This window comes from Anopheles ziemanni, chromosome 2, assembly GCF_943734765.1.
Source record: "Anopheles ziemanni chromosome 2, idAnoZiCoDA_A2_x.2, whole genome shotgun sequence".
In the NCBI taxonomy this organism is placed as follows: domain Eukaryota; kingdom Metazoa; phylum Arthropoda; class Insecta; order Diptera; family Culicidae; genus Anopheles; species Anopheles ziemanni.
Window position 1 is genome coordinate 52721304 of NC_080705.1, and position 23475 is coordinate 52744778.

At 40.0% G+C, this 23475-nt stretch overlaps 1 protein-coding gene across 1 annotated transcript; it reads right to left on the bottom strand.

Annotated features, from left to right (window-relative positions):
• Positions 1-2462: 2462 nt before the first annotated feature.
• Positions 2463-22492, bottom strand: LOC131293844 (uncharacterized). Its single transcript, XM_058321897.1, has 7 exons — positions 22288-22492; positions 22072-22209; positions 16986-17129; positions 13778-13931; positions 8114-8416; positions 6414-6830; positions 2463-3360 (listed from the first exon to the last, which is right to left on the bottom strand). The coding sequence occupies exons 1-7, from the start codon at positions 22490-22492 to the stop codon at positions 2463-2465; spliced, it is 2259 nt and encodes a 752-aa protein (XP_058177880.1).
• Between the last annotated feature and the right edge of the window lie 983 nt (positions 22493-23475).

Below are 23475 nucleotides of genomic sequence, written 5' to 3' on the forward strand. Positions count from 1 at the left end.
ATGCTTACCGTGTTCAGCGTTTCTGTTGTCCTCCCTTGCTGCTAGACTCTCCTCCGCTGTCTTGGGTGTTTCTATTTATCAGTCAGTGCGAGATACGACTACGATAGCTTGCGAACGTCGGTAGAGACAATTTCAATTCCACTTGATGAGCCCATTCTTACCCAATCGAATGATTCTTTCGGTTTCATTTTCTCGTTAGCTCAGCTGTTCTTGTTCTTACATGTATCGTAGAATCTTTAGTTCAAGCACACGTTGGGAAACGGAATTTCAGATTCGCACAGTAGAGATGGTAAGCTACGTGTCATTGTAATTGACTATTCGTATACACCTCGAGGGTAATATTCTTAGAGTAAATTCTGAGAGTTTTGTAAAGTATTTGAAACAAATAATATGATACGAAAAAGCTAAAAATTAAATTATCAAACATTTGAATCTGAATGCATGGAAGGAACAAACAATTACAAATGTTTCTTTTCCCTTAATAGATCATTTTATAAGATTACTTTTTGTGTAACCAAGTAAGTGTGGTCGAGATATAAATAATGATTTCCAATCCCTGGGAAGATATAACTTCTAATTTGATGTGGTTTCCTGCTTTCAACCACCGTCCATCAAGCATTCCCCTCCGAGAACTAAAACAAACACGACGACACAACGATGCCTTTATTCCTACATCCCAAGTTAACCCATTGTCCTTCCCGATAGTTCCTCAGTTCACACTACGGTGGTCGAAAAGCTCGGTTCGGTAACACAGTTCCGTTTCCACAAAAACTACCGTCGCAGATAAGATCAGTTTCATCAAAAAATACCCTGTCTCTGTCCCTTCCAGGGCAAAGTTCGCCCATTCGGAACAATTCGACCAATCGGTGGTCGTCGTTGAATCTGTTGGGGTATTTTTCGTCTTGCTTTAGGATAAATGTCTGCCATTCTTTTAACGACCACAAGAAAGTCTTCTATCATCTGTCCGGGTGACCCTGGTGAAAATGATGATCGAAAGTTCAGGGATTGCCGTTTGGGAACAGGAGGGTGATATGGTTGTCACAGGGACAAAATTGCTGGATACGCGCCACCATAGCACCATGGAGCTGTTGCCCAAGGGTAGGAACTATTTTAGAAGCTGATCTCCCAACGCTAAATAACAGGCATCAGCACTCCGTAGAACTGAACCTTCCACTAGAGTTGTGTACCGGTATTTTGAAAGTCGTATCTTTTTAACAGTTTTCGGGGCTAATGCTAACAGAGAATTAAGAAGCCAGCAGTTTTATCTTATGTCAGCATCTTTAAGCATCAGAGAATAGAAGTGAAGAATTTCAAAGAATTCGTAGTGCATGAAAGATTTTTGTGAATGAAAGTTTTTGTAGTACTAACCCGAGCGACAACAGAGACTCGACCTTTTGTGTGCACAAAAAGAAGTGCATGTTTCCGATTGGAAAAAAGCAAACATGGTTGGACATCGAGGCATTGTGCAACTTTTTTTTCTGTGAACCCCCTTTTGTCCGTTGAATTGATTGAAAACGAAACTTGAAGCCTCAAAAAGATCCTCTGGGTTTGAACATTTGTTACAAACTTCTGAAAGTTGTATGAGTCTTTTGTAAAGTAAAACATTTATAGCAAGTAGTCTGAAGACAGTGACCATCCTCACGCCAGTTGACGATAGAATGTCAGATGAAATCGATGGAAAAGTAATCAAAAATGGCTCAAATGGAGTTTTTAAAAATCTAGAGAAGAAAATTCAACCGACTACTCAACCATACATGAAATACTATATTCTTGGTAAAATCGTGGTTTAGATGAAATACTACATTCTTGGTAAAAGTAAAAACTTTGTAAGAGCATAAATTTAAAAATACTATCATGTGCTGCATTAAGTATTACAAGCAGGTCAACTTAATATACTGCAGTACTTAAAACCTAATAATCTGACGAGCAACACCGTCAGGTCAAGTGAAACCCAATCGTAGAATAGTAAAAATTCCACCAAAGCACGACAGCGTGCAAGTTATCGTCGATTTCTTTGCAAGAGCAAGCGCATCTGCTTGAAATTCCAGTCACATCCTCTTTTACGTAATCGAAAAGATGCACTAACGGCATCTATCTCTTCTTTGCTATTGAGGAGCCGGTTGAAAGAAAAGGTATAAGAACTAGCGTTCCTTTGGTGACCCGCAGGGCGAGCTTGGCGTTCAAATGTTCCAGAGTATTCTGTGTGGGTTATTTGTAAGTGTGTGTGTATGTTGCCAACGAACGACACGATGCAATATAGATTCTAGAAACGCCATCCACGGGCGACGACGGCCATTGACGAAGTAAACATTGGGGTTATTGGAAGAAGCTATTGGCAAGAGATGCCACAGGCGAGAAGTCTCGAGCTACTTTTCGTCGCTTTTTGAGCGATTTTCTCACTTGTCACCAGTACTCATCGTTCGTGCTGCAGGAAGTGAGGTCGAATGGTCAAGCGGTTGTCATCACTGACACGGTGTGGCGTCCTCCTTGGCTGGAGAATGGCTTTTCTCTGATCCTCCTGATACACCTTCTGGTGGCTGGGAGTTTAGGATGATGTTTTGGGTGCATGTATGTTCAGTTCGTTCGGGTGAACCATTAGCAGCTAAAACCTCATTTCCAGTCCGTGTATCCTTGTCCGCAGTCAATTCCGGTGCTAGTGCGTTCGGAGGCGCGGGAGAAATATCCGCCACCACGCTAATTGTGTTCGAGCCCATCTTCCGGTATTCGCCGTCCACCGAATCGGCCACCGCGTCCTGCCTTCCATCGTGGCCAACACCTCCTCCACCTGAGGCCGAGAACTTACTGAAGTTTTTGCTCCTCCGCTCGTGAATAACTTCGATCGAGTCGTAATGGTCGTCGTCGTTGTTCCGCGCCATCATCGTTGCATGGTGGAAGTTCGGGTATCGGCCACTTCCGGTGGCGGTCGTCCCATTGGCACCGGAAATGCTGCCTCCGCTACCACCCCCACCGCAACCTGCACCACCACCAGCACCACTGCCACTGCTAATCACGTAGATTTGGTCGTACTCGTTGCTGCGCTTTTTGCTCGCCGCCTTCGGCTTCGGCTTGCGGAAGCTTTTACTCGAGTTGCTCCGGTAGAGGAACCGGTTCGGTGCCGTCCGCTCGTCACTGTCCGGCTCGAGGATGAGAGAGTCGGGCCGCAGCGGAGGATTTGTCACCGAGAGGGGCTCCCGTGGCATCGCCGGTCGGTCGTCCTCCCGCTCCCCAGCCTCGTCCCGGTGGCCGTGCTCCTGCTCGGGAGAGCTTTCCTCTTCCGGCACGCACGGTTCCAGGCTCGATTGACAGGACAGATTGCGCTGACTGATCGCCGCCGGCTCCGAGCAGATGGACAGCTGACTCCTGGTCGATGGAGGCAGCAAGAGGGAAGAAAAAGAAAAGCAACCAAAATTAAAATAACACACAATGGGATAAAAAGCGGTCATTTCTGGAAAAATCAAAATGTTTGTTAGGAAATTATGACAACCTTAAATTGTTAGTTGTGACTGTTAAATAGTATTTTAACCAAAATGTGTGCTACGTGAAAGTTGAAAAAGTGGTAGGGGGGGCTAACTAAGCATTATGCTTAGTTTACACGACGCGCAAAACTCTTAAAACACAGGCGAAAATATCATTTTTTCTGTCACTTTTCTTCGCTTCGTGTAGACGTTCCTATTCGTGCGCCGATGCAGATGTAAGCGCGTTCAGTGTTGTTTTGATTGTTTAACTGTAAAAAAACAGCACAGAGGTATTGTGTACACTGAAATATTATCAGCAACCGCTATACTGCCCATACTCGCATATGAGTCCCATTTGCAAAAACACCAGTTTGAGAAAATAACGGTTGAACATTTTTACGTTAGATATTGTTTTGCTGTTATTAGTGATACAAAACACATTATTGGTTGATCACAACTATTGTATTGTAACATAAACAATTCGCTGAGAATGACATTTTATATAAAATACACGTTTTTAATATAAAAATGGTGAAAATAATCTAGATGGGATTCAGAGTTTGCCGCCTCGTGTAGACTAAGCATTAAACATTTGCCATGCGAAAAAAATTAAAGAAATTGAAAAACCGGTTTGTTTGGTTCTCGAGCATTGTTGTTTGTCCCTCTTCTAAGGAATCATGCCAAATTTGAGTATCAGAATATTGTCAAAAGCTATTTTTCGATTTTTTGCAAAAAATGTCAAAATGCTCTACATTCCGCTACCTTATATTGTATTTATCTTGAAGTAAACAAACATCTAATAGAATGTAAACAAACTTCACGGGGCGTATTGCTGTAAGTCTTCTTCTTGGCGTAACGACCTTGTTGGTCATGCCTGACCGTTAAGGGCTTACGAGACTTGTTTCCCTGTTGTACGTGGATAGTCAGTCCTCTCGTACAGGGGAGGGTCCGGTCTCGGTTGGGATTCGAACCCACGCCGTCGAGGTGGTGAGCCCCGGCGCTCATGGGCCGATTTTCAAACCGGCGCTACCGCTCGGCTGTCGCGGACCCCCATTGCTGTAAGTACGTGTATTTAAATAAAGGGGACATAGGGGGCGGCCAGATGCTGGTGCAAACGAGCCGGTCGTAAAGCGTTGTGACACCATGAATTGTGCGAACGTCAAAGTGTTAACATTTTAATGATCATAATAATTGATCAGTCTGATGATTATTGATTCAAATCTCTAAAAGGAGTTCACTCCTGTGCATCACTGAAAGATTGTCCTTTGCAGGTTCAGGGTTACGAATAAAAAGCAATCAAAAAGGTCGGGAAATCGATCATTCATTTTAAATGCCCGCTTGATTGTTCTACCTTTTCCCACTGTGCAACGTAAGGTGATGAAAGTAACGTTCTTTTTATAATTCAGTGCGTTCTCCCTTCACGAATTGTATCACGGCAAAGTGCTCAGCAAAGTGCTAAAGAAGAACGTTACACTATTTCGTAAAAACCGACCAAAACAAAACAAAGTGAAAACCCAACGGCCGGTCATTAGCATCGTGTCGTGACGGAACGGAATTTGGCGTGACGCATACGGCGAAGAATAGCACATCATTTAACGTGCGTCCGAAAACGTAAGGCAAACCCGGTGCGTCGTACCCCTGTTGCGCGATATTTATAAGCCACCCAGTAACGAACTTCAAATCAAAGTTTGGAGAAAATTCAGGAAAATCACACGCAGCCACACATTCCACAGACGGTTACCACCCGCCACGTGGGTCGCTCGGGTCAGTCAACTGTGGAATTCTGATTTTTATGTTTTTCTTTTTCCTTTTTGCTGTGAGTCCGCCGAATCTTCGAAAACCCCTTTTCCGAAGGAGGCGCTGGAAACCCGCGTGAGGCACACGTGTAATCCAAAACCCCGGAGGGGCGTTAGGGTAAAGGAAAATGTCCACCGAAATCGATACATACACCGTTGTGGAGAGCGAGAGAAAGCAGGGACAAAAGAATTAATCCCGAGACATTGAACTTTTCCATCCAGCGAAGGTTGAGCAGACTCGGAGTGGCGCTTGAGGTTGCCACTGTGGGTGGAGTGGAAATGTGACGTTACAAGATGGATACGAAGGCACAAACACTTTGCAGTGAAACTCTTTGTTGGCGTTCAGAAACAAAGGCGATCGAAAAAAAAATGGAATGGGAAGCTTGCTTTTTATTCCGCCTTTCAAAAGTTCCCTCCCGTTAGGGGTGGGTTTGGGTTTTTTTGTTTTGTTTTTGTTATGAGGTCAAGCAAGAATGTTTGCCCGGTGCGTGCGGCAGCTCAACAGATGATGGACATTTGTGGTAGGCTCTATCGATTGAATTGGTATGGTCTTCCCGTTCTGCGCTATGTGGGAGTTATGATTATCGCCCGATTTTCTTGTCTCATTGTGTGTTATTAGTGTGGCATTAGATTAGATTGTCAATCATAGTTTTTCTTCCGGGAGATTGACCTTGTTTGGAAGGTTTCCACAGCGGGGTATTCTATAGGCAAGCTCAGTCTCGGGAAATGAAGCCCAATTAAATAGCATTTATGAAAAAATAGGGATTTACACGACATTTTTTTACGCATCGATATGAAACGCTTTCATTATATTTATCCGTATGCTGCTGGAATATTTAACCGTTTTCAATATATTCGAAACGCAAAATTAAAAGTAAAGAATTGATGTTCTAGTGATAAAGCTATCACATTTTATTTAATAGAACTTACGACAAAATGTAATATTTTCCTATCAACTTAATGACTTCTTTAAATGGTTTGAAATCAAATTTTAATTGCTATATCAAATATAGAAGTTCGTACTTGGAGTAATTTTCCTTAGAGGTAAAATTCCGAGCTACCTTTAAATAGTCAGAAATACAGAACGTTGACGACCTTGCTAACTACGAAAAATATTCACTGGAAATTTCAAGTGATCGTTTTTAAACAGTGCAACACTTACCGGTACTCCTTGTCCACTGACGGCGTCGAGATGGGTCCAGGTGTGGCAGACGGGGCCCCTTTTCGGGGAGGCGTGAGACCCACTAGCAGAGATCGATCCAGGCTATTGATATCTACCGTGGAGGCGGCACCCCGCGAATCCACACTCGGCGTCTTGGAAATGGTCGAGGCACGCCGGCTACTCCGGTTGAGTTTGGAGGAGACGGACGTGTTGGAGATGGTGGAGGCCCGGCGACTGATGTGGCCATGCTTCGGGCTCCCGAGTGATTCGTCCTTCTCGATCTTCGTCTGACGCGACAGCACGTGCCGTCGAGCCGTGTCGGAGCGTTTGTTGCGGTCCCGCATTTTGTGCACCGGCACGATCTCTCCACCATACCCGTACTGCACCGAACCGTGCGAGCCGGCCTGCTTCAGTGTCCTGACGTGAGATGGGCGCAAAAACAGCACAGTAATGGTTACAGGCTACCAGTCAAGTATAACTTTTCAATTAGAAGCTACAACTACTTTTTGCAAACAGCGTAATAATGCTGCTTTGAAATATTGATGCTTGAGATGTCTCTACGGTTCGATAAAAAAGAGCCTTGCCTTACTGAGGTTGTAAAGCTTCAGAAATAGAAAATCGAATAACTTTAAATGGGGATCATCAGCTATTCAGTTACGATTATTGCTCTCTAGTTGATTGTTAATGATTTTATCATTTTTGTATAGCTTTTGATACATTTCATGTTCCTCAAATTATTTTGGATTGCTTTTAATTAAATGATGGTCAGTTTGCAATCATGCAAACAATTAATGAATGCAATTAAGCAATTGCAAGTATTTATGTGCTAAGGATTTGTTATAATTTGGTAATAGCAAGCAAGTATGTGGTTCAATTGCAACAAAATTAGTCAGTGAAAATTTACAAACACATAAGATCGTGTTTTCGAAGCAGGTGCACTCGAAATAAACGCCACGCAACGAAAGTAGAAACAAAACGTGTGGCAAAAAACGAGCAAAATAATACAAATCCCATCTGGCTCGGGCAAAACTGTGAAGGGGTTTTATATTTCGTTTTATGTTATTTGAATATAATCGTCAAACATTTAGCATCTCAAGTTTACAGTTGTAAATAAGTTATTTAAAAATAATAAATTTCTTTTTGGAATTAATTTTGCAAAATGGTAAAAACGAAACAAAATTTAACAAATTTTTCACACAGCAGTTTGGTTGATATAAGTATTTTTTTAAAAACTATTTTCTTGTTGTTTTTAATTTTTATAAATCATTCGTATTTAATGCACGTTTTTTTAAGAATCTCAGTATTCTAAACATTTTCAAAACTAATAGTTTATGCAGTTGGACTTTTCATGTCCCCGGCACAATCCTGTTTGTGTATTTCCAAATTTCCCATGTTTTAGCTAATTTTGGTTTCTTGAATACGGAGATTTAAATAAAATGAACAAATAAATATCTATGAAAATATAAACATAATTGAATGCGAAGAAACAACAACGATTTAAAAAAAAATAAAACCAATAGTGTGATTAAGCATATATTAATTTGCAAATTCAACTCCATTAATTTTTCTTCATTGATTCTTTAAACATTCTTCATTACCATGGGTATAATAGAGGTAAATATAAGGATACAAAGCTGATATTCCTCAAGTTTGAAAATCTACAGCTTACAAGACTTTTAAGATTAACCCCATTCGCTTACCTGGCAAACGGTTCCGGTTCATCCACGGACAGCGCGTGCCGGTGAAACTGAAGCATTCCCGGATGCAGCAATCCACCGCTGCTACCGCAGGCGTCCCGCGTCGATCGCTGCACCATGCTGCTAACCCGCGACCCCCGATGATGCCGATGGCCCACCGTTTCGGACCGGATGTTGGCGGGCGAACCGGAGGTCAGCGAGGGCACGCTCAGCTTTTCGGCGTACAGATTGGGAACCGAGCCACTGCGCGACACGCGGCGACTTTGGCTTTCGCTTGGCCGTCGGTGCGGGGACGTCTTTGGAGTCCTGTGGAAAGGTACGGATATGAATGAGAGCGGAAAAAATATGAGTCGCATTGCGAAATCCCTCCAGACAACCAACAGCGATTCATCATCAGCGACGCCTTAAACGAGGCAAGTACTCCGTTTCTTTCCGAACTTCTTAACTCGACGCCGTGTCGTGCTTGAGAGTCGTGCTTATCTGTCGAAAGCCATGACTCGACTAGGACGCACTCGAGTGTTCATGATAAATTGTGCAATTTTAGAAATTTCTATCCGTTGGCTGGGAGGAGTTTGGAGTTGTGAAAGATAAAACACACTCGTTCAACTGAAGAGGAAGCCATTTTGATCCCGTTTCGTTAGAAATAGCAACCGCATTACTATTATTATTATTATTATTATCATTTTTATTACATTATGATTAGCTAACATAATTCAAAATGATTAATCGACAACCGAGGAAAGGGTTCGTATTTACTTGCAGCCAAGATATTTACGGCCTCCTATAATTGTATTGATGATTTCCAAACAGGCGGAATATGTCAGTTTTTATTATTTTAGATATTCAATGTATTTACCAAAAGGTTAGGGACTTCAAAACTGTGGATGAAGTAACTATAGACTGAAATAACCCCTTCACAGTCCTGCCAAGTTGAGAAAATGGTTCAAAAAATTGTCACATTGTTTTTTGCATTTTTGTACAGGTTTTTATGTAGAAACGAAGAAATTTTTTATTAAATCATGGTCAGTTTGCACATGCATTGTGACTGTGATCAGTAATAATTTATCCATAATAAGCAAAACAATGGTTCAATTAGTACACTCGCAATAAACGATGCGCAAAAACAAGTAGAAATAGAAACAAAACGAGCGACAAAAATCTGTAAAGGGGTTAAAAAACATCCACCTCAGAAGATAGTTAAGAAAGGTCGGCAAACATTAAACAAACCTTATATGACGTTAATTTAAACATAAATTTAAAGCTTATAAAGATGCAAGCATGTGTTGCTCGCTGCAAGCATGTTTAGCTTTATGGATAGCAAGCAAACAAATGTATGAATTGTAAATTTCTTCGCAACACATTTTCTGCATTGACTCGTTGCTCCTGCAAATGCAAGCGGGTATCTAAACATGGACCGAAGTGGAACAAAGTTGTTGATTGCGAGAAGAAAGACAACCAAGGATGGAGTACTGCCTAGCATAAGGCAGCAATCGATTTGTTTGCTCTTTTACTCATTTCTGTACTCAAAATACAACCTGCTTCCGACGAAAGCCTCGCCTATGTGAACCTTGATTACAGCTAGGAATAGCACCTCTATAACAAGACAAATTGTTTGCCCTTGGTAATGATTGTAGGGGAACAAGGGGCAATATTCTCGCCTGGGCTAATGGGCATTTTGAGTATTAATAAAATACCATTTCGTGTATCAGGTATTCACAACAATGCGTAAAGCTAGTTTTGCTGATAGGTAACATATCGGTAAGTGAAGTTCCGAATCGATTGCCTATGTTGGTGCTATTGAATATGCCTGTTATTTATTTGTATTTTAAAAACATGGTGTCTAGTTTCTCTAGAGCCAACCTTATTTTGATCAATATTATCTATTTTATCAATTAAGAATTATTTAAATTATGTAAAGAGGTTCATATTTGTAACAACTCCTAGTAGTTGTTTCAACTAAATCTGTAACATTAAACTCATTTACTGAATATTGCTTTAAAACTACTGTCCACTTTCTATAGAGCCACTTACAATCTCACAATATTTTGCTCCATAAAACTACTTTTAGCAACTTTTTCTGTTTAATTAAAATGTTTTATTGATAAGAAACTTATCTTTGTTGTCTGTAGTTTGTAATATTTGGTTAAGGATACTTTTAAGTAGGATTTGATTCGGTATTTATTCTGTTTATTATTGGGTATTTTTCATGGCATCCGAACACTTTTTTGTTCATTTACGTTAGATTATGGCCTTGAATCTCGCAGAATATATTGTAGTGTGTATGTGATACTTTACTAAGTGGCTTTACAGACACTGGACACGGTGTAGAACCCTCGTGACATGGACTTCGAGACATTTGTCTTGTGTCGTATTGTGCCAGAAATTTTTGTGTGCATCATTTGAAAAAAGTGATCACAAATAGTTTGAACTGATATCAACGTATTTTTTAATACAAAAAAACCACTGATGTGTAGAGTATATCTAACCGATTGCTTTTCCTAAGAGTATATTTTCACCCCCTGTTTCCCTACACCACAAACGGAGGACTACACTATCAACCCAGTTGGATTGGTGCAGGAAATAAAATTCAATTACCATCGAAGCTGTCTTTCACAAATTCGTTCAGCATGAAACTTCATTTTCCTTTCTGCAATTGGTTGCATTATATCGGTATTGAAAGCCAGGATGAATGTAGTTTTGGTTGCGAATAGGGTACACACTTCTTATGTTAATTGAACTGTATGCAGAACCCACTATGACTATACATTAAAACACAATCTACATGAAGGAGCCTAAAAAAACTCTTGCCCGATTTCTATATCTTACGCATGCATTGGATTGGCTTTAGATTTTGTGCATCGGTATTATTATTTTAATTCTTTCACATCTGCTATTCCTTGAACATAAGACGCTCATCATTAATGTTATTAAAACTTTCACCCCAATCTGTCTTGCAATGTGAGAATAATGTGTTGTATTCTGCGATTCAATACCGAGAACTGAATTTATGCTCAACTTTCACAGCTCCGGCTGGCAGTGTTGTTTCCCGGAGATCTGTTTCCTTGTTACAGCAGTAGCAGCAGCAGCAGCAGCAGCTGTAATCCTTTAGCCGACACCAGTCTCGGAGAAAGTTTTCCTCCACCGGCAGATTGAATTATCCTTAACAGCGTGTCCACAAAGGAATAACAGTCTCGTAACCTGATTTCCACAACGCCGACAAGTGGTGCCGGAATGGTGGCGGAACACCGCGACCGAGAAACATGGCCAAATTACAGTCACCGCACGCCACCTCCCGGGATCCTTCCCCAATTCGGTGATTCGCTGTACGCTGACATCCATAACGTCAGGCACAAATCACATGGCGTGGCCGAAATGGCCTGCTGTTGCTGTGCATGTTTTTTTCGTGGCGAAAATTATCCCCCACCCACGAGGTCTTAGCTGGTTGTTGACTCCGACGCTGGTGGGGTGCGAAATTGGAACAGCACCCTACCCAACCCAAACCATACCGTCGGGTAAGTGGTCGAACGGGTAAGCACCGCTGAGTCTAACGTGAAATGTTGTGATTTCTTGTCATTTGTACAAACTGGACTTTAGGCTGCATGAAAGAAACGGTCGGTTTTTCTACTTCGTTTCATTTTGGCACTCCATCCTGGGGGCAGGGATCACTCGCCCGATGATAGAAAGGAGGCAGGTGGTGGAGATGAAATCGGGCAGGATATAACAAATGATTTTCTCGCTTGCACGGCATTTGCGGCATAACCGGCGGTATCACCCCAGGGGAACTTCGGAGCGGGGCCACTTTGGTCACGATAATAATCGTAGTGAGGTTAATGCTTGATGATACTGCACTTGATAAGCTGCTGTTAGGTGGAGATGGTTCTGTTCGATACGGTCGGATCCGGTACGAGTTGTTTTGAGAAAGGGAGAGTATACAGAAGGCGAATGGGAACAGCAACTATTAGAGTTAACCTCAATGATACTGCGATGGAGAAGATAGCGATAATTTATTTTTTACTATGCACTATAGTAAAGTTTTATAGAATATGGTAATTATAGGACGGGTTCAAAAACGGGTACTCGTCTACTAAAATTTATACATTTTTCATCTTAAATTAAAAACATCACTTTAATCAATTTCTTTTTGATGTAAAATAGTTTTACAGTTCTATTTCAATTTGCTAAACATTAAAAAAAACATTTAATTTAGAATTTTTATTATATTTCACAAAACACCAGTATTCATTCCACGTATGGCACTCTTTATAGCTGTAGACAGCTGCACAGAAAGATGTTTGTGGACAGTAAATAATCAGGACCGCTCCTCCGTATCCGTCGGTCGAGAAGATGAAAAACTTTTTCACAAGAAAAAAGAACAAAATGTATATACAACCACAACCCGCTTCCAAGCAGTAACGTAATACTGGATGGCCAATGGTTTGGAGTAGACTTTCATCAATTTGTCTGCTTGGAGGAAAGTAGTATCGATTTGCGTCCAAAAATAGCCCCATCTCTCGATGGATGGGTAAGACGTTTCAAGTGCGTAGCGTTGCGGCATATTTCTATTTATCGAAAGTGAATAAATGGTATCCTTTAGCTAATGTTTAATGTTATGTTTTTAGGTTTGTTAGCAACTGTTACGTAAAATATAATAAATACATTGTTAAAAGTGGACGCTTAATTTTCAATATATTTATAAGGTAAATCGATTTAGCAATTCATCTTTAAAATGTTTTGTCTTTAATCACTATTAATTTTTTTTTAATTTAAAATTATTGGAACTGGCTAATACATTTTAATTGAAACGTAAGAGTAACATTTGCGTGAAATTTAAATGCAACTTGCACTGTTATAATGACAATTGCATATTATTTAATTGAAATATATTTGAAATTGATGAGATCTTCCAATCATGCAACCATTCAATAGTTCAATACATAGTTTCCCATATTGCAATGTTATGCTCGCGGTTATCATGTGGATTATTCTTTTGTTTTATCGATATCATTGGCGATTGATATTTCAACTTGTAAGAAGGAGTTTTTGAGGTTCACTTGTTACCTGCTGCATGCTTCTAAGTTTAAACAGGAAACAAATCAAGGATTATCTTGCAAGAAGCCGTAGTCTTGCCGAGGAACCATACAACAAGTTAGAAATTGTAAGAAAATATCGCTACTGGAATGGTGGTAAACGGCGTTTAAAATCGCCATAAAACATATTCTATTACATAGCAAAAAATATGGAAGGTGAAATAATGGAAGAGCTATCGTACGCGCAAATTGAGTGTAAGCTAAAAAAAATTAATTTACATACCAAAATTTTGCATAAATATCTCTGGCAAAGGATATTTTCTATAGAAATCAAATGATTGAGTATGTGTCTATATTTTTAATTTAACTATTTTTATCTTTAAACAGACACACTATAATCCTTAATAAGGTAGTTGAATGAAATAAAATGTTTCCATATGCGATTTAGTCTTTTATTCGTCTTGTTCCGTATTGTTTTGTAAAAACCAACTTGATCCTTTTGCTGAAAATTTCCAGTAATTGTTGAACAACGAATGCGTTGTAGTAAACGTCGAAGTGGTCCTGTGACAGCGGACGTAGAGTAAACTATTTTCAACAGCCCTTGAGCCGTGGCCGGCATCGCAACGAAGCACGTACTTACCCTAAGGCTTTGGAGAAGTGTACCAGGGCTGCTGTAAGTGCCTTGCGGTCCGGCACCTGTTCGGTCGCGGGCGATGTTCGGAAGACTCCCATGTGTTGCTCCCAGCGGGCGTTTTGCGATCCCGGGACGAGGCTTGTCGGCCCGTTTGAGATACCTGAAATAGGAGCAAAAGTAAACGGAGGTAAACAATACCGAAGGAAGCAAGTATTACGACTGTTTCCCGGCACGTCTGATTTCTTAAACCGTTGAACTTTTTTCTTCTTAGAGCGAGAGGTATTTTTAAGATGTACTGTTTACTAGAAACATTACGCTTTTTACTGTACATTTGCCTAGAGTATTTGGTATTTTCTGCTAAAAGATAAATAAGTGTGACAATTACAGCCATGGCCGAAGCCATGAAACTCAATTGCTTTCGAGCGACTGTTAGCCTTAATAACAGCGTCTTGGTTCAAAGGTGGACGATAACTAGTTCCTCCCCATACTTCGAGGGCTAAGTGAAGTTTTCAACAACTTTGTGCTATTCTCGATACACAGCCGTAGTGCAACACAATTTTGTTCACCGTGGAGGCTTCGAGTCCTTCGTTGATAGCAGTTCCTCCAACTTTTCCTTCCAGTGCAGATGTTCGCTAAGCTGGCCAACCTCGGTCATGCCAGTTAATAGCCATGTCACGGCGACACCAAGCGCCACGACTTGTGAATTTTGGGTTGCGGTTTGCTCAACTTTATACCGTTTATAGTCTTTTCCAGGTCCACAATACGAAGATGCAACAAGCAACGGGGAGTTTGTGCGCGTGTGTGTTTGGCATTGTTCAGCCACCGAGGACGGTGTACAGAACAGAACGTCGGCGTAATGATGCAATTTTCTATCAACTTAGATGAGTCTCGGTGGTAAGTACGGTATGACCGCAAATAAGAAAACTTTGATTGAGAAAGTAGTTGAAAAAGTGATGCCATGGAAATGATGACATTGAAAAGGAGTTGATGAGTTAAACAGCCGTTGTTCTTGATAAAGATATTGTAGTAATTGTGATGCCAAGAAACCATGTACATAATATTTGTACATTCTGTGTTTCCGACAGGAAATGTACAAAATTTATACAGTATGCACACTTGATGAACTATGAATGGTATTTTAAAATTTCACGCTACAATAATTATTATTTCTTTAAAATTTTCAGAGCTTTGTGTGAATACAGGCTGGCCCCGGTTTTCGTCACCAAACGGGACTTTGACAGCGACGAAAACCGGGGCTAGCGGACTAAATTTCTTACGTTTATAATACCTACTCAAGACTTGGCTAACACAAAACAAACGTTGGTTGTGTATATTCTTCTCGTCTGAATTTTCAGAGGTTGATATGAAGGTGTTCTTCAAACTATAACAAAGTTTGTGTATTTTATCATCAATTTAATGGCCATCAACCGTTTTATATTCCGTTATACCTTTTTGGGTTCCATGCCGTGTAGGTTTACAATAATACATTCAGTGCTTCAATTGGAAGATATTTTTAATTGAGCAAAGTAGTCTGAAGCAGAAAACCTGTACCACTCGTTTATGAGTCCATGTTCGAATCTTGTGTCATACAAAATGCATTGAACCATATGAGTAACGAACAAAGCACGCTATTATAAACCAGCTTCGAACGATTTGTCAAACGACGAAAACTGAGGCTGACGAAAACTAGGGCCAGCCTGTTTATGACATTTTACATGCGATGAGATTTCAAATCGTTAAATCTAACCTTTTTAATGGTTCTAATTTTAAAATTTGTGTGATGTGATGTGGATTTGATTTATGATGTTTAATATTCTACAGATAAATTAAGGTAGTATTCAATCTTTAAAGTTTTTGCACCGATCATTAAACTTGTTCATGCACTTTAAGGAATTCAACTTAAAACTCAAGTTTTTTTTTTCTAAAACTCATTTTATTTTGGGTTAGATGAGTTTAGTTGAACTATAAAGTCATCATCAACCTAGAACAAACCTTACTCGAAAGAAATGTCGTCACCGATTACCGATGGAAAGAATGAAAAAAAGTTCTACAATTCTTGAAAACTGAACTGTGTTTCAAGACTTTTTAGCAAATTGTAGCTTCCGAGTTGCGATTTGCTCAATGTTGAAAATGTTTGTGTGCTTAAAAAACAAAAAAGATAAACATAGTTTGGTATCTATTTTTATTGTGTAGCATCTTAACTTGGTTGTTGCATCATTATTAAAGCGCTTTCTATCAGATTTAACGTACAAGTAAATTTCCATGGCAAAATCCTTCTTCACATTGGTTCTCATTTTTCTATTGGTCTCTATTTATTTTTCTATTTATACTTCCATGGATCTGGCATCCCACAGTCAGATGCAACCAGAAGCAGCCTGGAAACTATATTCACGTCTAGTTTGCTATACAAACACGTCAGGACTGAAGGATTCTATTTATTTCCATCTAGTCTAGTAACGGCGACAGCATCCTCTGTGATAGCAAGTAATGAAACTCGCAGTCCAACACGAGCCTCCGATGGTTGTAGCAGTGTCACTAGTGCATTTCCTTCCGGCCCAATGTCCGGCGTATGCTAGATGCTTCCTGTGTTTTCTACCGGAATACCCTGGTGGATTTTTTTTGCTTTCTTTAAATATCGTGCGATGGTTTGCGCTGCTTCCATTGCTTCTGGGCTGTTGATATAAGGTTTTCCTTTGTTTTTAGATGGAAATTGTCGACAGCAAAAAAGAAAATGCGAGAAAATACCGTTTTCTGTGGTGGAATGATTCGTTTTGGATACTTCTTTATGATTTGAAACTGTAATTCAAAACGCTTCAAAAGTCATTGTGTAGCTGTGAAACAAAACCTTCACAGAGGCAATCATCAAAACAGTTAGGGAATCATTAATTTCCTGTTTAGTGAAAACTCAAAACTCATACGTCAAAATCCTTCGAAGAGCAAATGCTTCTCCACGTTCTTCGTCTTGCGTGAGATGCCCTGCCACGAAGACACTTGATTCGATTCGTCTGACCGTACTCAAGATGGAGGTGGCTGACGTAAAACCTCTCTTGGGGCATACAGAAAGCAGGCATCCTTTTACCATCTAGAGCAGATGATTGGTAGGTTTCTGCCAAATTGACACTGACACCTTTCTAGGAGGCAGGATTTTGGATAAGGAATTTTCGACATATTGCGCTTTTCTAGAACTGGAATAAAGTTCAGAGGTGAGGATTACCTGTGGATCGTCGAGAGGTATTGTTCCGGCTGTTTGGGTTCCGGGCCGAACTCTGTCCAGTAATTTTGAACCGGGCCGGCACCACTTTGGCTGCCGAATCACGAGCCTCGAAGGTCATCACGCATGATGCCACTACGATGAATCCTGCAAAGAAGCATTTTAAAGCAAATTAGAGTTTGTCAAATAATATGAATTTAGTTTTTTATTTACGTACTGAAAATATATGGTACAAACAATTGCAGCGTAATTGAATTCTTGATAATAATATTCACCCAATACCGGTAACTGAACCGAATTTTGTACGCTATATATTTTAACAAACAACCGAAAATTCACCATTCCAGATGACCTTCACAAGACAATTGCTTCTTAGGGAAGCTTCGAGGCCAACCGTTTTCACCATGGTTTACTAGCCAATCCCTTTAATATTTCAATTTTGCTTGAATGTCAGACAAATCTTTTCCATTTGATGTCGTGTATTTTTCATTCCTTTGATATGCTTCTCAGCGCTTTGTTCTATGTCTATTTTTTCTTGTGCACTCTTTTCCCGTTTTATTTTACATCGCGTGTCTGGTTGAACGTGCACCTTCGCTCCTTTCCGGAAAATGCTAAAACCGTGTATTTTGTCTTGCCAGGAGGTTTTGGGTAAGAAAAAGCAACGACAACATACATTGAAATTCCACGCCGAATGGTTATATCTACAGACCAGAGATGCCAACGCGTGGATGCGTGAGATAATGTTGTACGCCAAATGACAACCATTTTGCCTTGCTGTAAAAAGGAAAACGCAATTAGCGAACGCAACCGGAAAAGCGTATCCACTGGGTGTAACAGAGGGAATTGGTCGACTGAAATGAAGGATTATGAGCGACGCACCGTTTGAAGTTGACTTTCTTCTCTAAATATATATTATGTCATTCTTTTACTTATGTTGATGTAATAATAGCCTATAACTGTAATATATGTTTTTTCTCCTTTCCAAAAATATGCTTGATTAAATTTGGTATACCTCAGACAAACTTTTTTCAAATCTTTTGATATATTGAGTTGTACGCTCCTTCAATAGGCTGCATATTTTGTCAATTTTTTGTCCTGACAAAAGGAAGCAACAGTTTGTTTTAGTTGATGAAAATATCATATCAAAACCAACAAATTTCATTTTCAGTTAGTTCAATGAACGGCATCTTATTCGTACAGAGATATTCTCTTAAAAGGGTGAAATTTTCATGACCAAGTATGTAGTTATTATGTAAGTGAAAACTTCAAAGGTGTCGGAAATTAGATTTTTGAAGCTTGTTGTAAATAAGATGAATTTAAAATGTGGATGATCGACATGTATTTTAATCAAACATTGTGTTCTTCATCGAAGGTTTTTTACAGTTACAGTTACCACTTAAATTTTACAAATCATAAATGCCGTTCATTCAAAATTGTAAGAAAACCACAATTGCAACGTAATTTGGAAACACAAATATGACTACTACTACTACTCCTCCAAGTTTTTGAACTTGACGTTTGATCAAAACTGATAAAACATTATATTTTTGACATGTTGTGATACAGTGTATGCACATAATTGATAACGGACTTGCGTTTTAAGAACATTCCATGAATTCCATGGATTCATACAATAGCAAGGATATGTTTGTCTATTCATCTTATCCCGCTTCCAATGCTTGAAGATTCAATGAGTGAGATTTTCTTAAACTTGATGGTATAGTACAATGTGATTCAATCAAAAGGAATCTTTCTTTTTACCATTTTCTTCGCTTTATTGCATATTCACACAACACCACATAATTTACATGTGGTAACACATCTTCGAGGGTTATTCAATAAACGATATAAGTAGAGAAGGAAGGTATGATTTAATTTTCAATACCACTTCTAGCAGATACCACGTCACTCATGCAATGGAACCCAGTGTCAGCTGGTAGTACAGACGAGGAAAATTGCACGAAGGAGAGCATGAGGGCAGAATCGAAATCCATCAGTTTTCACACATCAATAAATTCCGGCGGAAAAAATTGCGACTCGACAAAATTGTGTTTTTGTGATGATGGAACTCATCCATGTTTTCACGAACAGTTCGTCCCCGTGGAGTGGCAGACACAGATGACAAGTGGAACTAATTTGAATAAACTTGTCAGACGTATCGCATATGCTTTATAGCGGTTCTGCATCTCCAGGTTCCAGTGTAGATGGCATGGGGAAAGACGAAGATCCAAAATTTCAGATGCGTTTGAATCCGTGTTCGCTATCACATGCTCGTCGAACGCGGCTCCGAAAAAAATGTCGTGTGGGTGCTTTCAATTCAAACGTATTATTTTCCATTCAATGCCCCAATGTCGTTTCGTGTCCTTGTTTTGTGGAGGTGGGGTAGTTGGTAAACGGTGTACACTTCGGTTTTCCTTCTTCTTGTTGACGATCCTCACGAAGGGTATTCGGCATTCAAGCTTTTTTCTTTTTCCCTGGGCAACACTGGGTCGCTTGAGTAGAATTTTCATTTCATCGCAACAACGACCGAAAGGCTCTCCGATTCATGTCTGAAATTTGTTTAGTATCGTTATCTTGTTTGGTGTTTGGATCCAACAACGACAACGGATGAATGAGGTGGAATTTCTATTGTAGAGGTTCTGTTTGCAGGCCCTTGTGGCTCGGGATGAAAGTTTAGCCGGAACGAGCATAATACGGCATGCTTTTAACCCTCGGCTAAAACCTGGTGCTGGGAGACGGATGCGAATAAACTGTTTTGCTCTTCTGTATTGTTCCTTTTGAAGGATCAGTATGAATTAGTCCAAGGCTGACGCTGAACAATCGTTGGAAGCTTCAGACCGACAGTAATTAAGAAGCAAACAGGACAGCGAAAGAATTTACGTTATGTGTAAGCTTGAAATTTGCATGTAATTTAATGTCAAGTAATAAATTCAACAAAAACAAGCCAAAGACTGAGTGTAGACGAATGAAAGACTTTTATCTATTCCATTCCTTTAAGAAATGAAATGCATGAATATACTAACGTTATATTAATATACGGACTGTTTATTTTCTTTTATCATTTGGATTCACTTTCAACACCGTGGTACGACTTTGATAATATCATCAAGACAAATTGTGTGCTCTCTCGCCTCTGCCCCGCTCCGGACTGCGTACCTTGGTCTTCCGTTGCTTCTAGCCTTTCCCTCCTTTTATCGTAATCGTGACGACGATCCTTCTTCATGTAAACCACATCAACATGCGACAAGCCTCATGCTGCATGCAGCAGCCTACCAGCCGTGTCCGCTGAGTTCGTCGTGAACAGTCGGCACTTCATTAAACATGGATATTTTTCTCGTTCCGGCACGTTTTCCCAAAAGTAACAGTGGCTCCCGTGAGAATTGTCCCTTGCGAGGTTTTACGCTTACCAGGGTCCATATTTTATTCCCGTTTCCCTGTCTGGCATCGTTATTAATCATGGAGCCTGCAAATGGAGTAGCGGAACTTGCTCGTGGCAGCTGTCTGAAGGGATTGCGCTACCTCTAGCATGTAACGCGATATTATTCGATGAATGTTGCAGCTTTTGAGCAACGAATTCGAGGCTGAACCGCCCGAAATGTGCAATTCATAGTGACGATAAAATTAAATTCGTTTCCATTCATCAACTCATGAATCGATAAAAGCTCAACTGGGGCAAAGGAATGAAATATGTTATTCATAATGCATGTATAATTTACGCTCATTTGTTAAAATTTGTACTATTAAAATAAGAAGTGATTCCTACGTTGGTTCGTATATTAAGGTGAATAATATAATTCCAAGGTATCCATCCATTTGTATCAACGGTGTTGGTTTACTATAATCATACAACAATCTTAAGTCAAACACAACCATTGTTTTGCTTTCAGAGAACACGATTTTACTCCTTCAAATTTCAAGACCATAATTTAATCCCATGAAATAATTAAATAAGGCAACAGTGGTTATCAATTAAATAAGGCAAAAGATTATTTTGTACGTTTTCCTTCACGGATCTTCTTTGACAATATATGGCGAAGCTATCACTACCGGTCATATATAAATGATAGCGATGAAAAAGTTCTTTTGACATACATTTTGGGTGGTATAAAATTTTTGTTTTACCCAGATACTAAAATATTTAGCACTAGCTTGACGCCCCGGCGTTGCTTGGTGACGAAGGGATTGAGAAAAGAATTTTGGTTTTAAATTATACTTGAAAAATATGTTTGAATTTAATAGTTACAATAACGACATATTTAAAATGTTCGATATTTCATCAATATCCCCGTAATGTATAAACCTTAGGGTTACTATGTTGGATACACCTTGACATTTGTTTACATGCTTGTTTTGTTTGTGTTAGTAAAGCTGAGTTTAAATAGTAAAATTTAGATGATTTATCAAAAATAGCGATCAAACCTGCAACAAAATCTGCAGTACTTAAACTTAATGTGTGCAAAGTTTCAGAAGCGACGGTTCAGTATTGGTCGAGTTTTTAGTGTACACAGAACTTCATACATAAAAAAAGCTAAAATATGTAGTAGATTACACTACCATAGAAGTAGCCTAGTGTAGTTGTAAAATTTATCGTTAGGGTAAAAAATATTATAAAAACGGTACACAGTAAAAGTATTAAATATGCAATCCTGTTTGAAAAAAAAATTAAAACACGGCTTCAAATTCTATTAGATCGAAGTTATCATTCTATTTCTCTGTCGTGATTCTCGATCTAAAATGTAGAACATACGGTGTGCGATTTGGAGAGTGGGCTCTAGTGGGGGTACTGTTGCTGTTGTTTTGAAACACACGTTTGAAGGTGTGTATTTGTTAAACACACCTTTGAAGGAATGAATGATCGAGGAGTGAATAATAAACAACAAACTTTCAAACAATCTACAAATAAGTGTTGCTCAGAATAACAATGACCGAAGTGTTATTTCCCGCTCGTCACTGCTTTATGGTTTTTAACCTTTTGACAACACTTTAATTAAGAGGACGTTCGTTACTCACTGATTATAATTCCACACTTATAATTTATGTTGTCAGCTAGGGAGCTTAAAATGAAATAAAGTACCTCCAAAATACTTACCGCCAACGCCCATGATAATAGGTCCAACGTACGACAGATTATTCAGGTGTAATCCTCGGTGTTCATTCTTGACGCGAATGGTTGACGTGCTGTTGCTCCGGACGTCGGACAGCGAGGGAAAGTTGTTTGCGTAGTATCCTGCGCGGGAGAGATAGTTAGCGGGTGGGATTGCGGGTCCTCACATACACACACACATACACACTCCCGCACACGTACCTACGGTCGCCATCGCGCCTCCGACGAACATCAGCACCATTCCGAGGACGAGGGCGCGGCAGGCGTGCCAAAGGCAGCGCGAAGTCATTTTCCCCCGCACCACCTGCACGTTCCAGGTCGCCCCGGAGGCTGGATGGGCGCGCCGCAGCGGCCCGAGCGACGTTTTCCGACGGCTCTGCCATTGCGAACCGCCACGAGCGTGCATAGCATAGCCAATGGCAAGGACTCACTGCGGGAAGGGACCACAGCGGAGGGGCGAGTGTCTTAGCAGCGCCGGAACGACAAGACGCCGCACCGCGACGACTTCCGCGCACGTACACACGTCATCCGATGCGGCGGAAGATGATTTATCACTGGGAAGCTGTGAATGATAGCGAGCAAAGTCAGATCATTAGTTAATCACACGGAAGTGGGAGGTGAAAGGCAAAAACATGAAAATATGTGCATTAGAAACCGCAATTTTTTCAAACTCATGTTCATTTGCTACATTCTAGCGCAGAGGTGGGTTTACCTATGAGTGGACCGAGCGACCGACGGGGAGTCCCGAGCTTAAGTCACCACCGCTATTATTTTTATCTCGCTTTGGTATACTTTGAACAAAGTATTTTACTTTGATATTGTTTTATCATTATTAATTTTCATCTTCAAAGCTTTGGTAGAATATGTTTTCGTTCGTATTGTTTCCGTCCGAACTTTTCGTTTGACCCGAAGTGTCTTTGATCCAGGTTTTCATTGTTACCCATTTTGAAATTGACCAAATGATTTAATAATTTGAAAACGATTCCAACGGTGAAAAATCAATATATCACATACAATTTGTACTTTATAAAAAAATATCTCTTTTAACAATAGAATGGATTTGAATGTATTAATAGCAAAATAAAAGCATAACATTTATTGATCAAAAGTATTTAAAAGAGTGGCGGCCCGTTCGGTTAACGATTTAACGACGCCTTTTAACTTGTTTTGATTGCTTAACTGAATGCTAGGAACTTCTTAAGTCTCATTTACAACAACATACAAATAGTAGAAAAGGGAATGTAAGTTACCTGTTTTATAATATTGTTATTGAATTTATTCTTCTTCTTCTTCTTGGCGTAACGACCGTGTTTGGTCATGCCTGCCCCATATAGAACTTTTTCCCTATCTGTACGTGGATAGTCAGTCCTCTCGTACAGGGGAGGGTCC

Bases quoted from the DNA above. Each gene is read 5' to 3' on its own strand.
- LOC131293844 (XM_058321897.1), bottom strand. From the start codon at position 22,492: ATGCACGCTCGTGGCGGTTCGCAATGGCAGAGCCGTCGGAAAACGTCG. The intron at 22,210-22,287 runs GTACGTGTGCGG...TCTCCCGCGCAG, and splicing joins AGGCGCGATGGCGACCGTAG to GATACTACGCAAACAACTTT. The intron at 3,361-6,413 runs GTAAGTGTTGCA...TCCATCGACCAG, and splicing joins TCAGTGGACAAGGAGTACCG to GAGTCAGCTGTCCATCTGCT.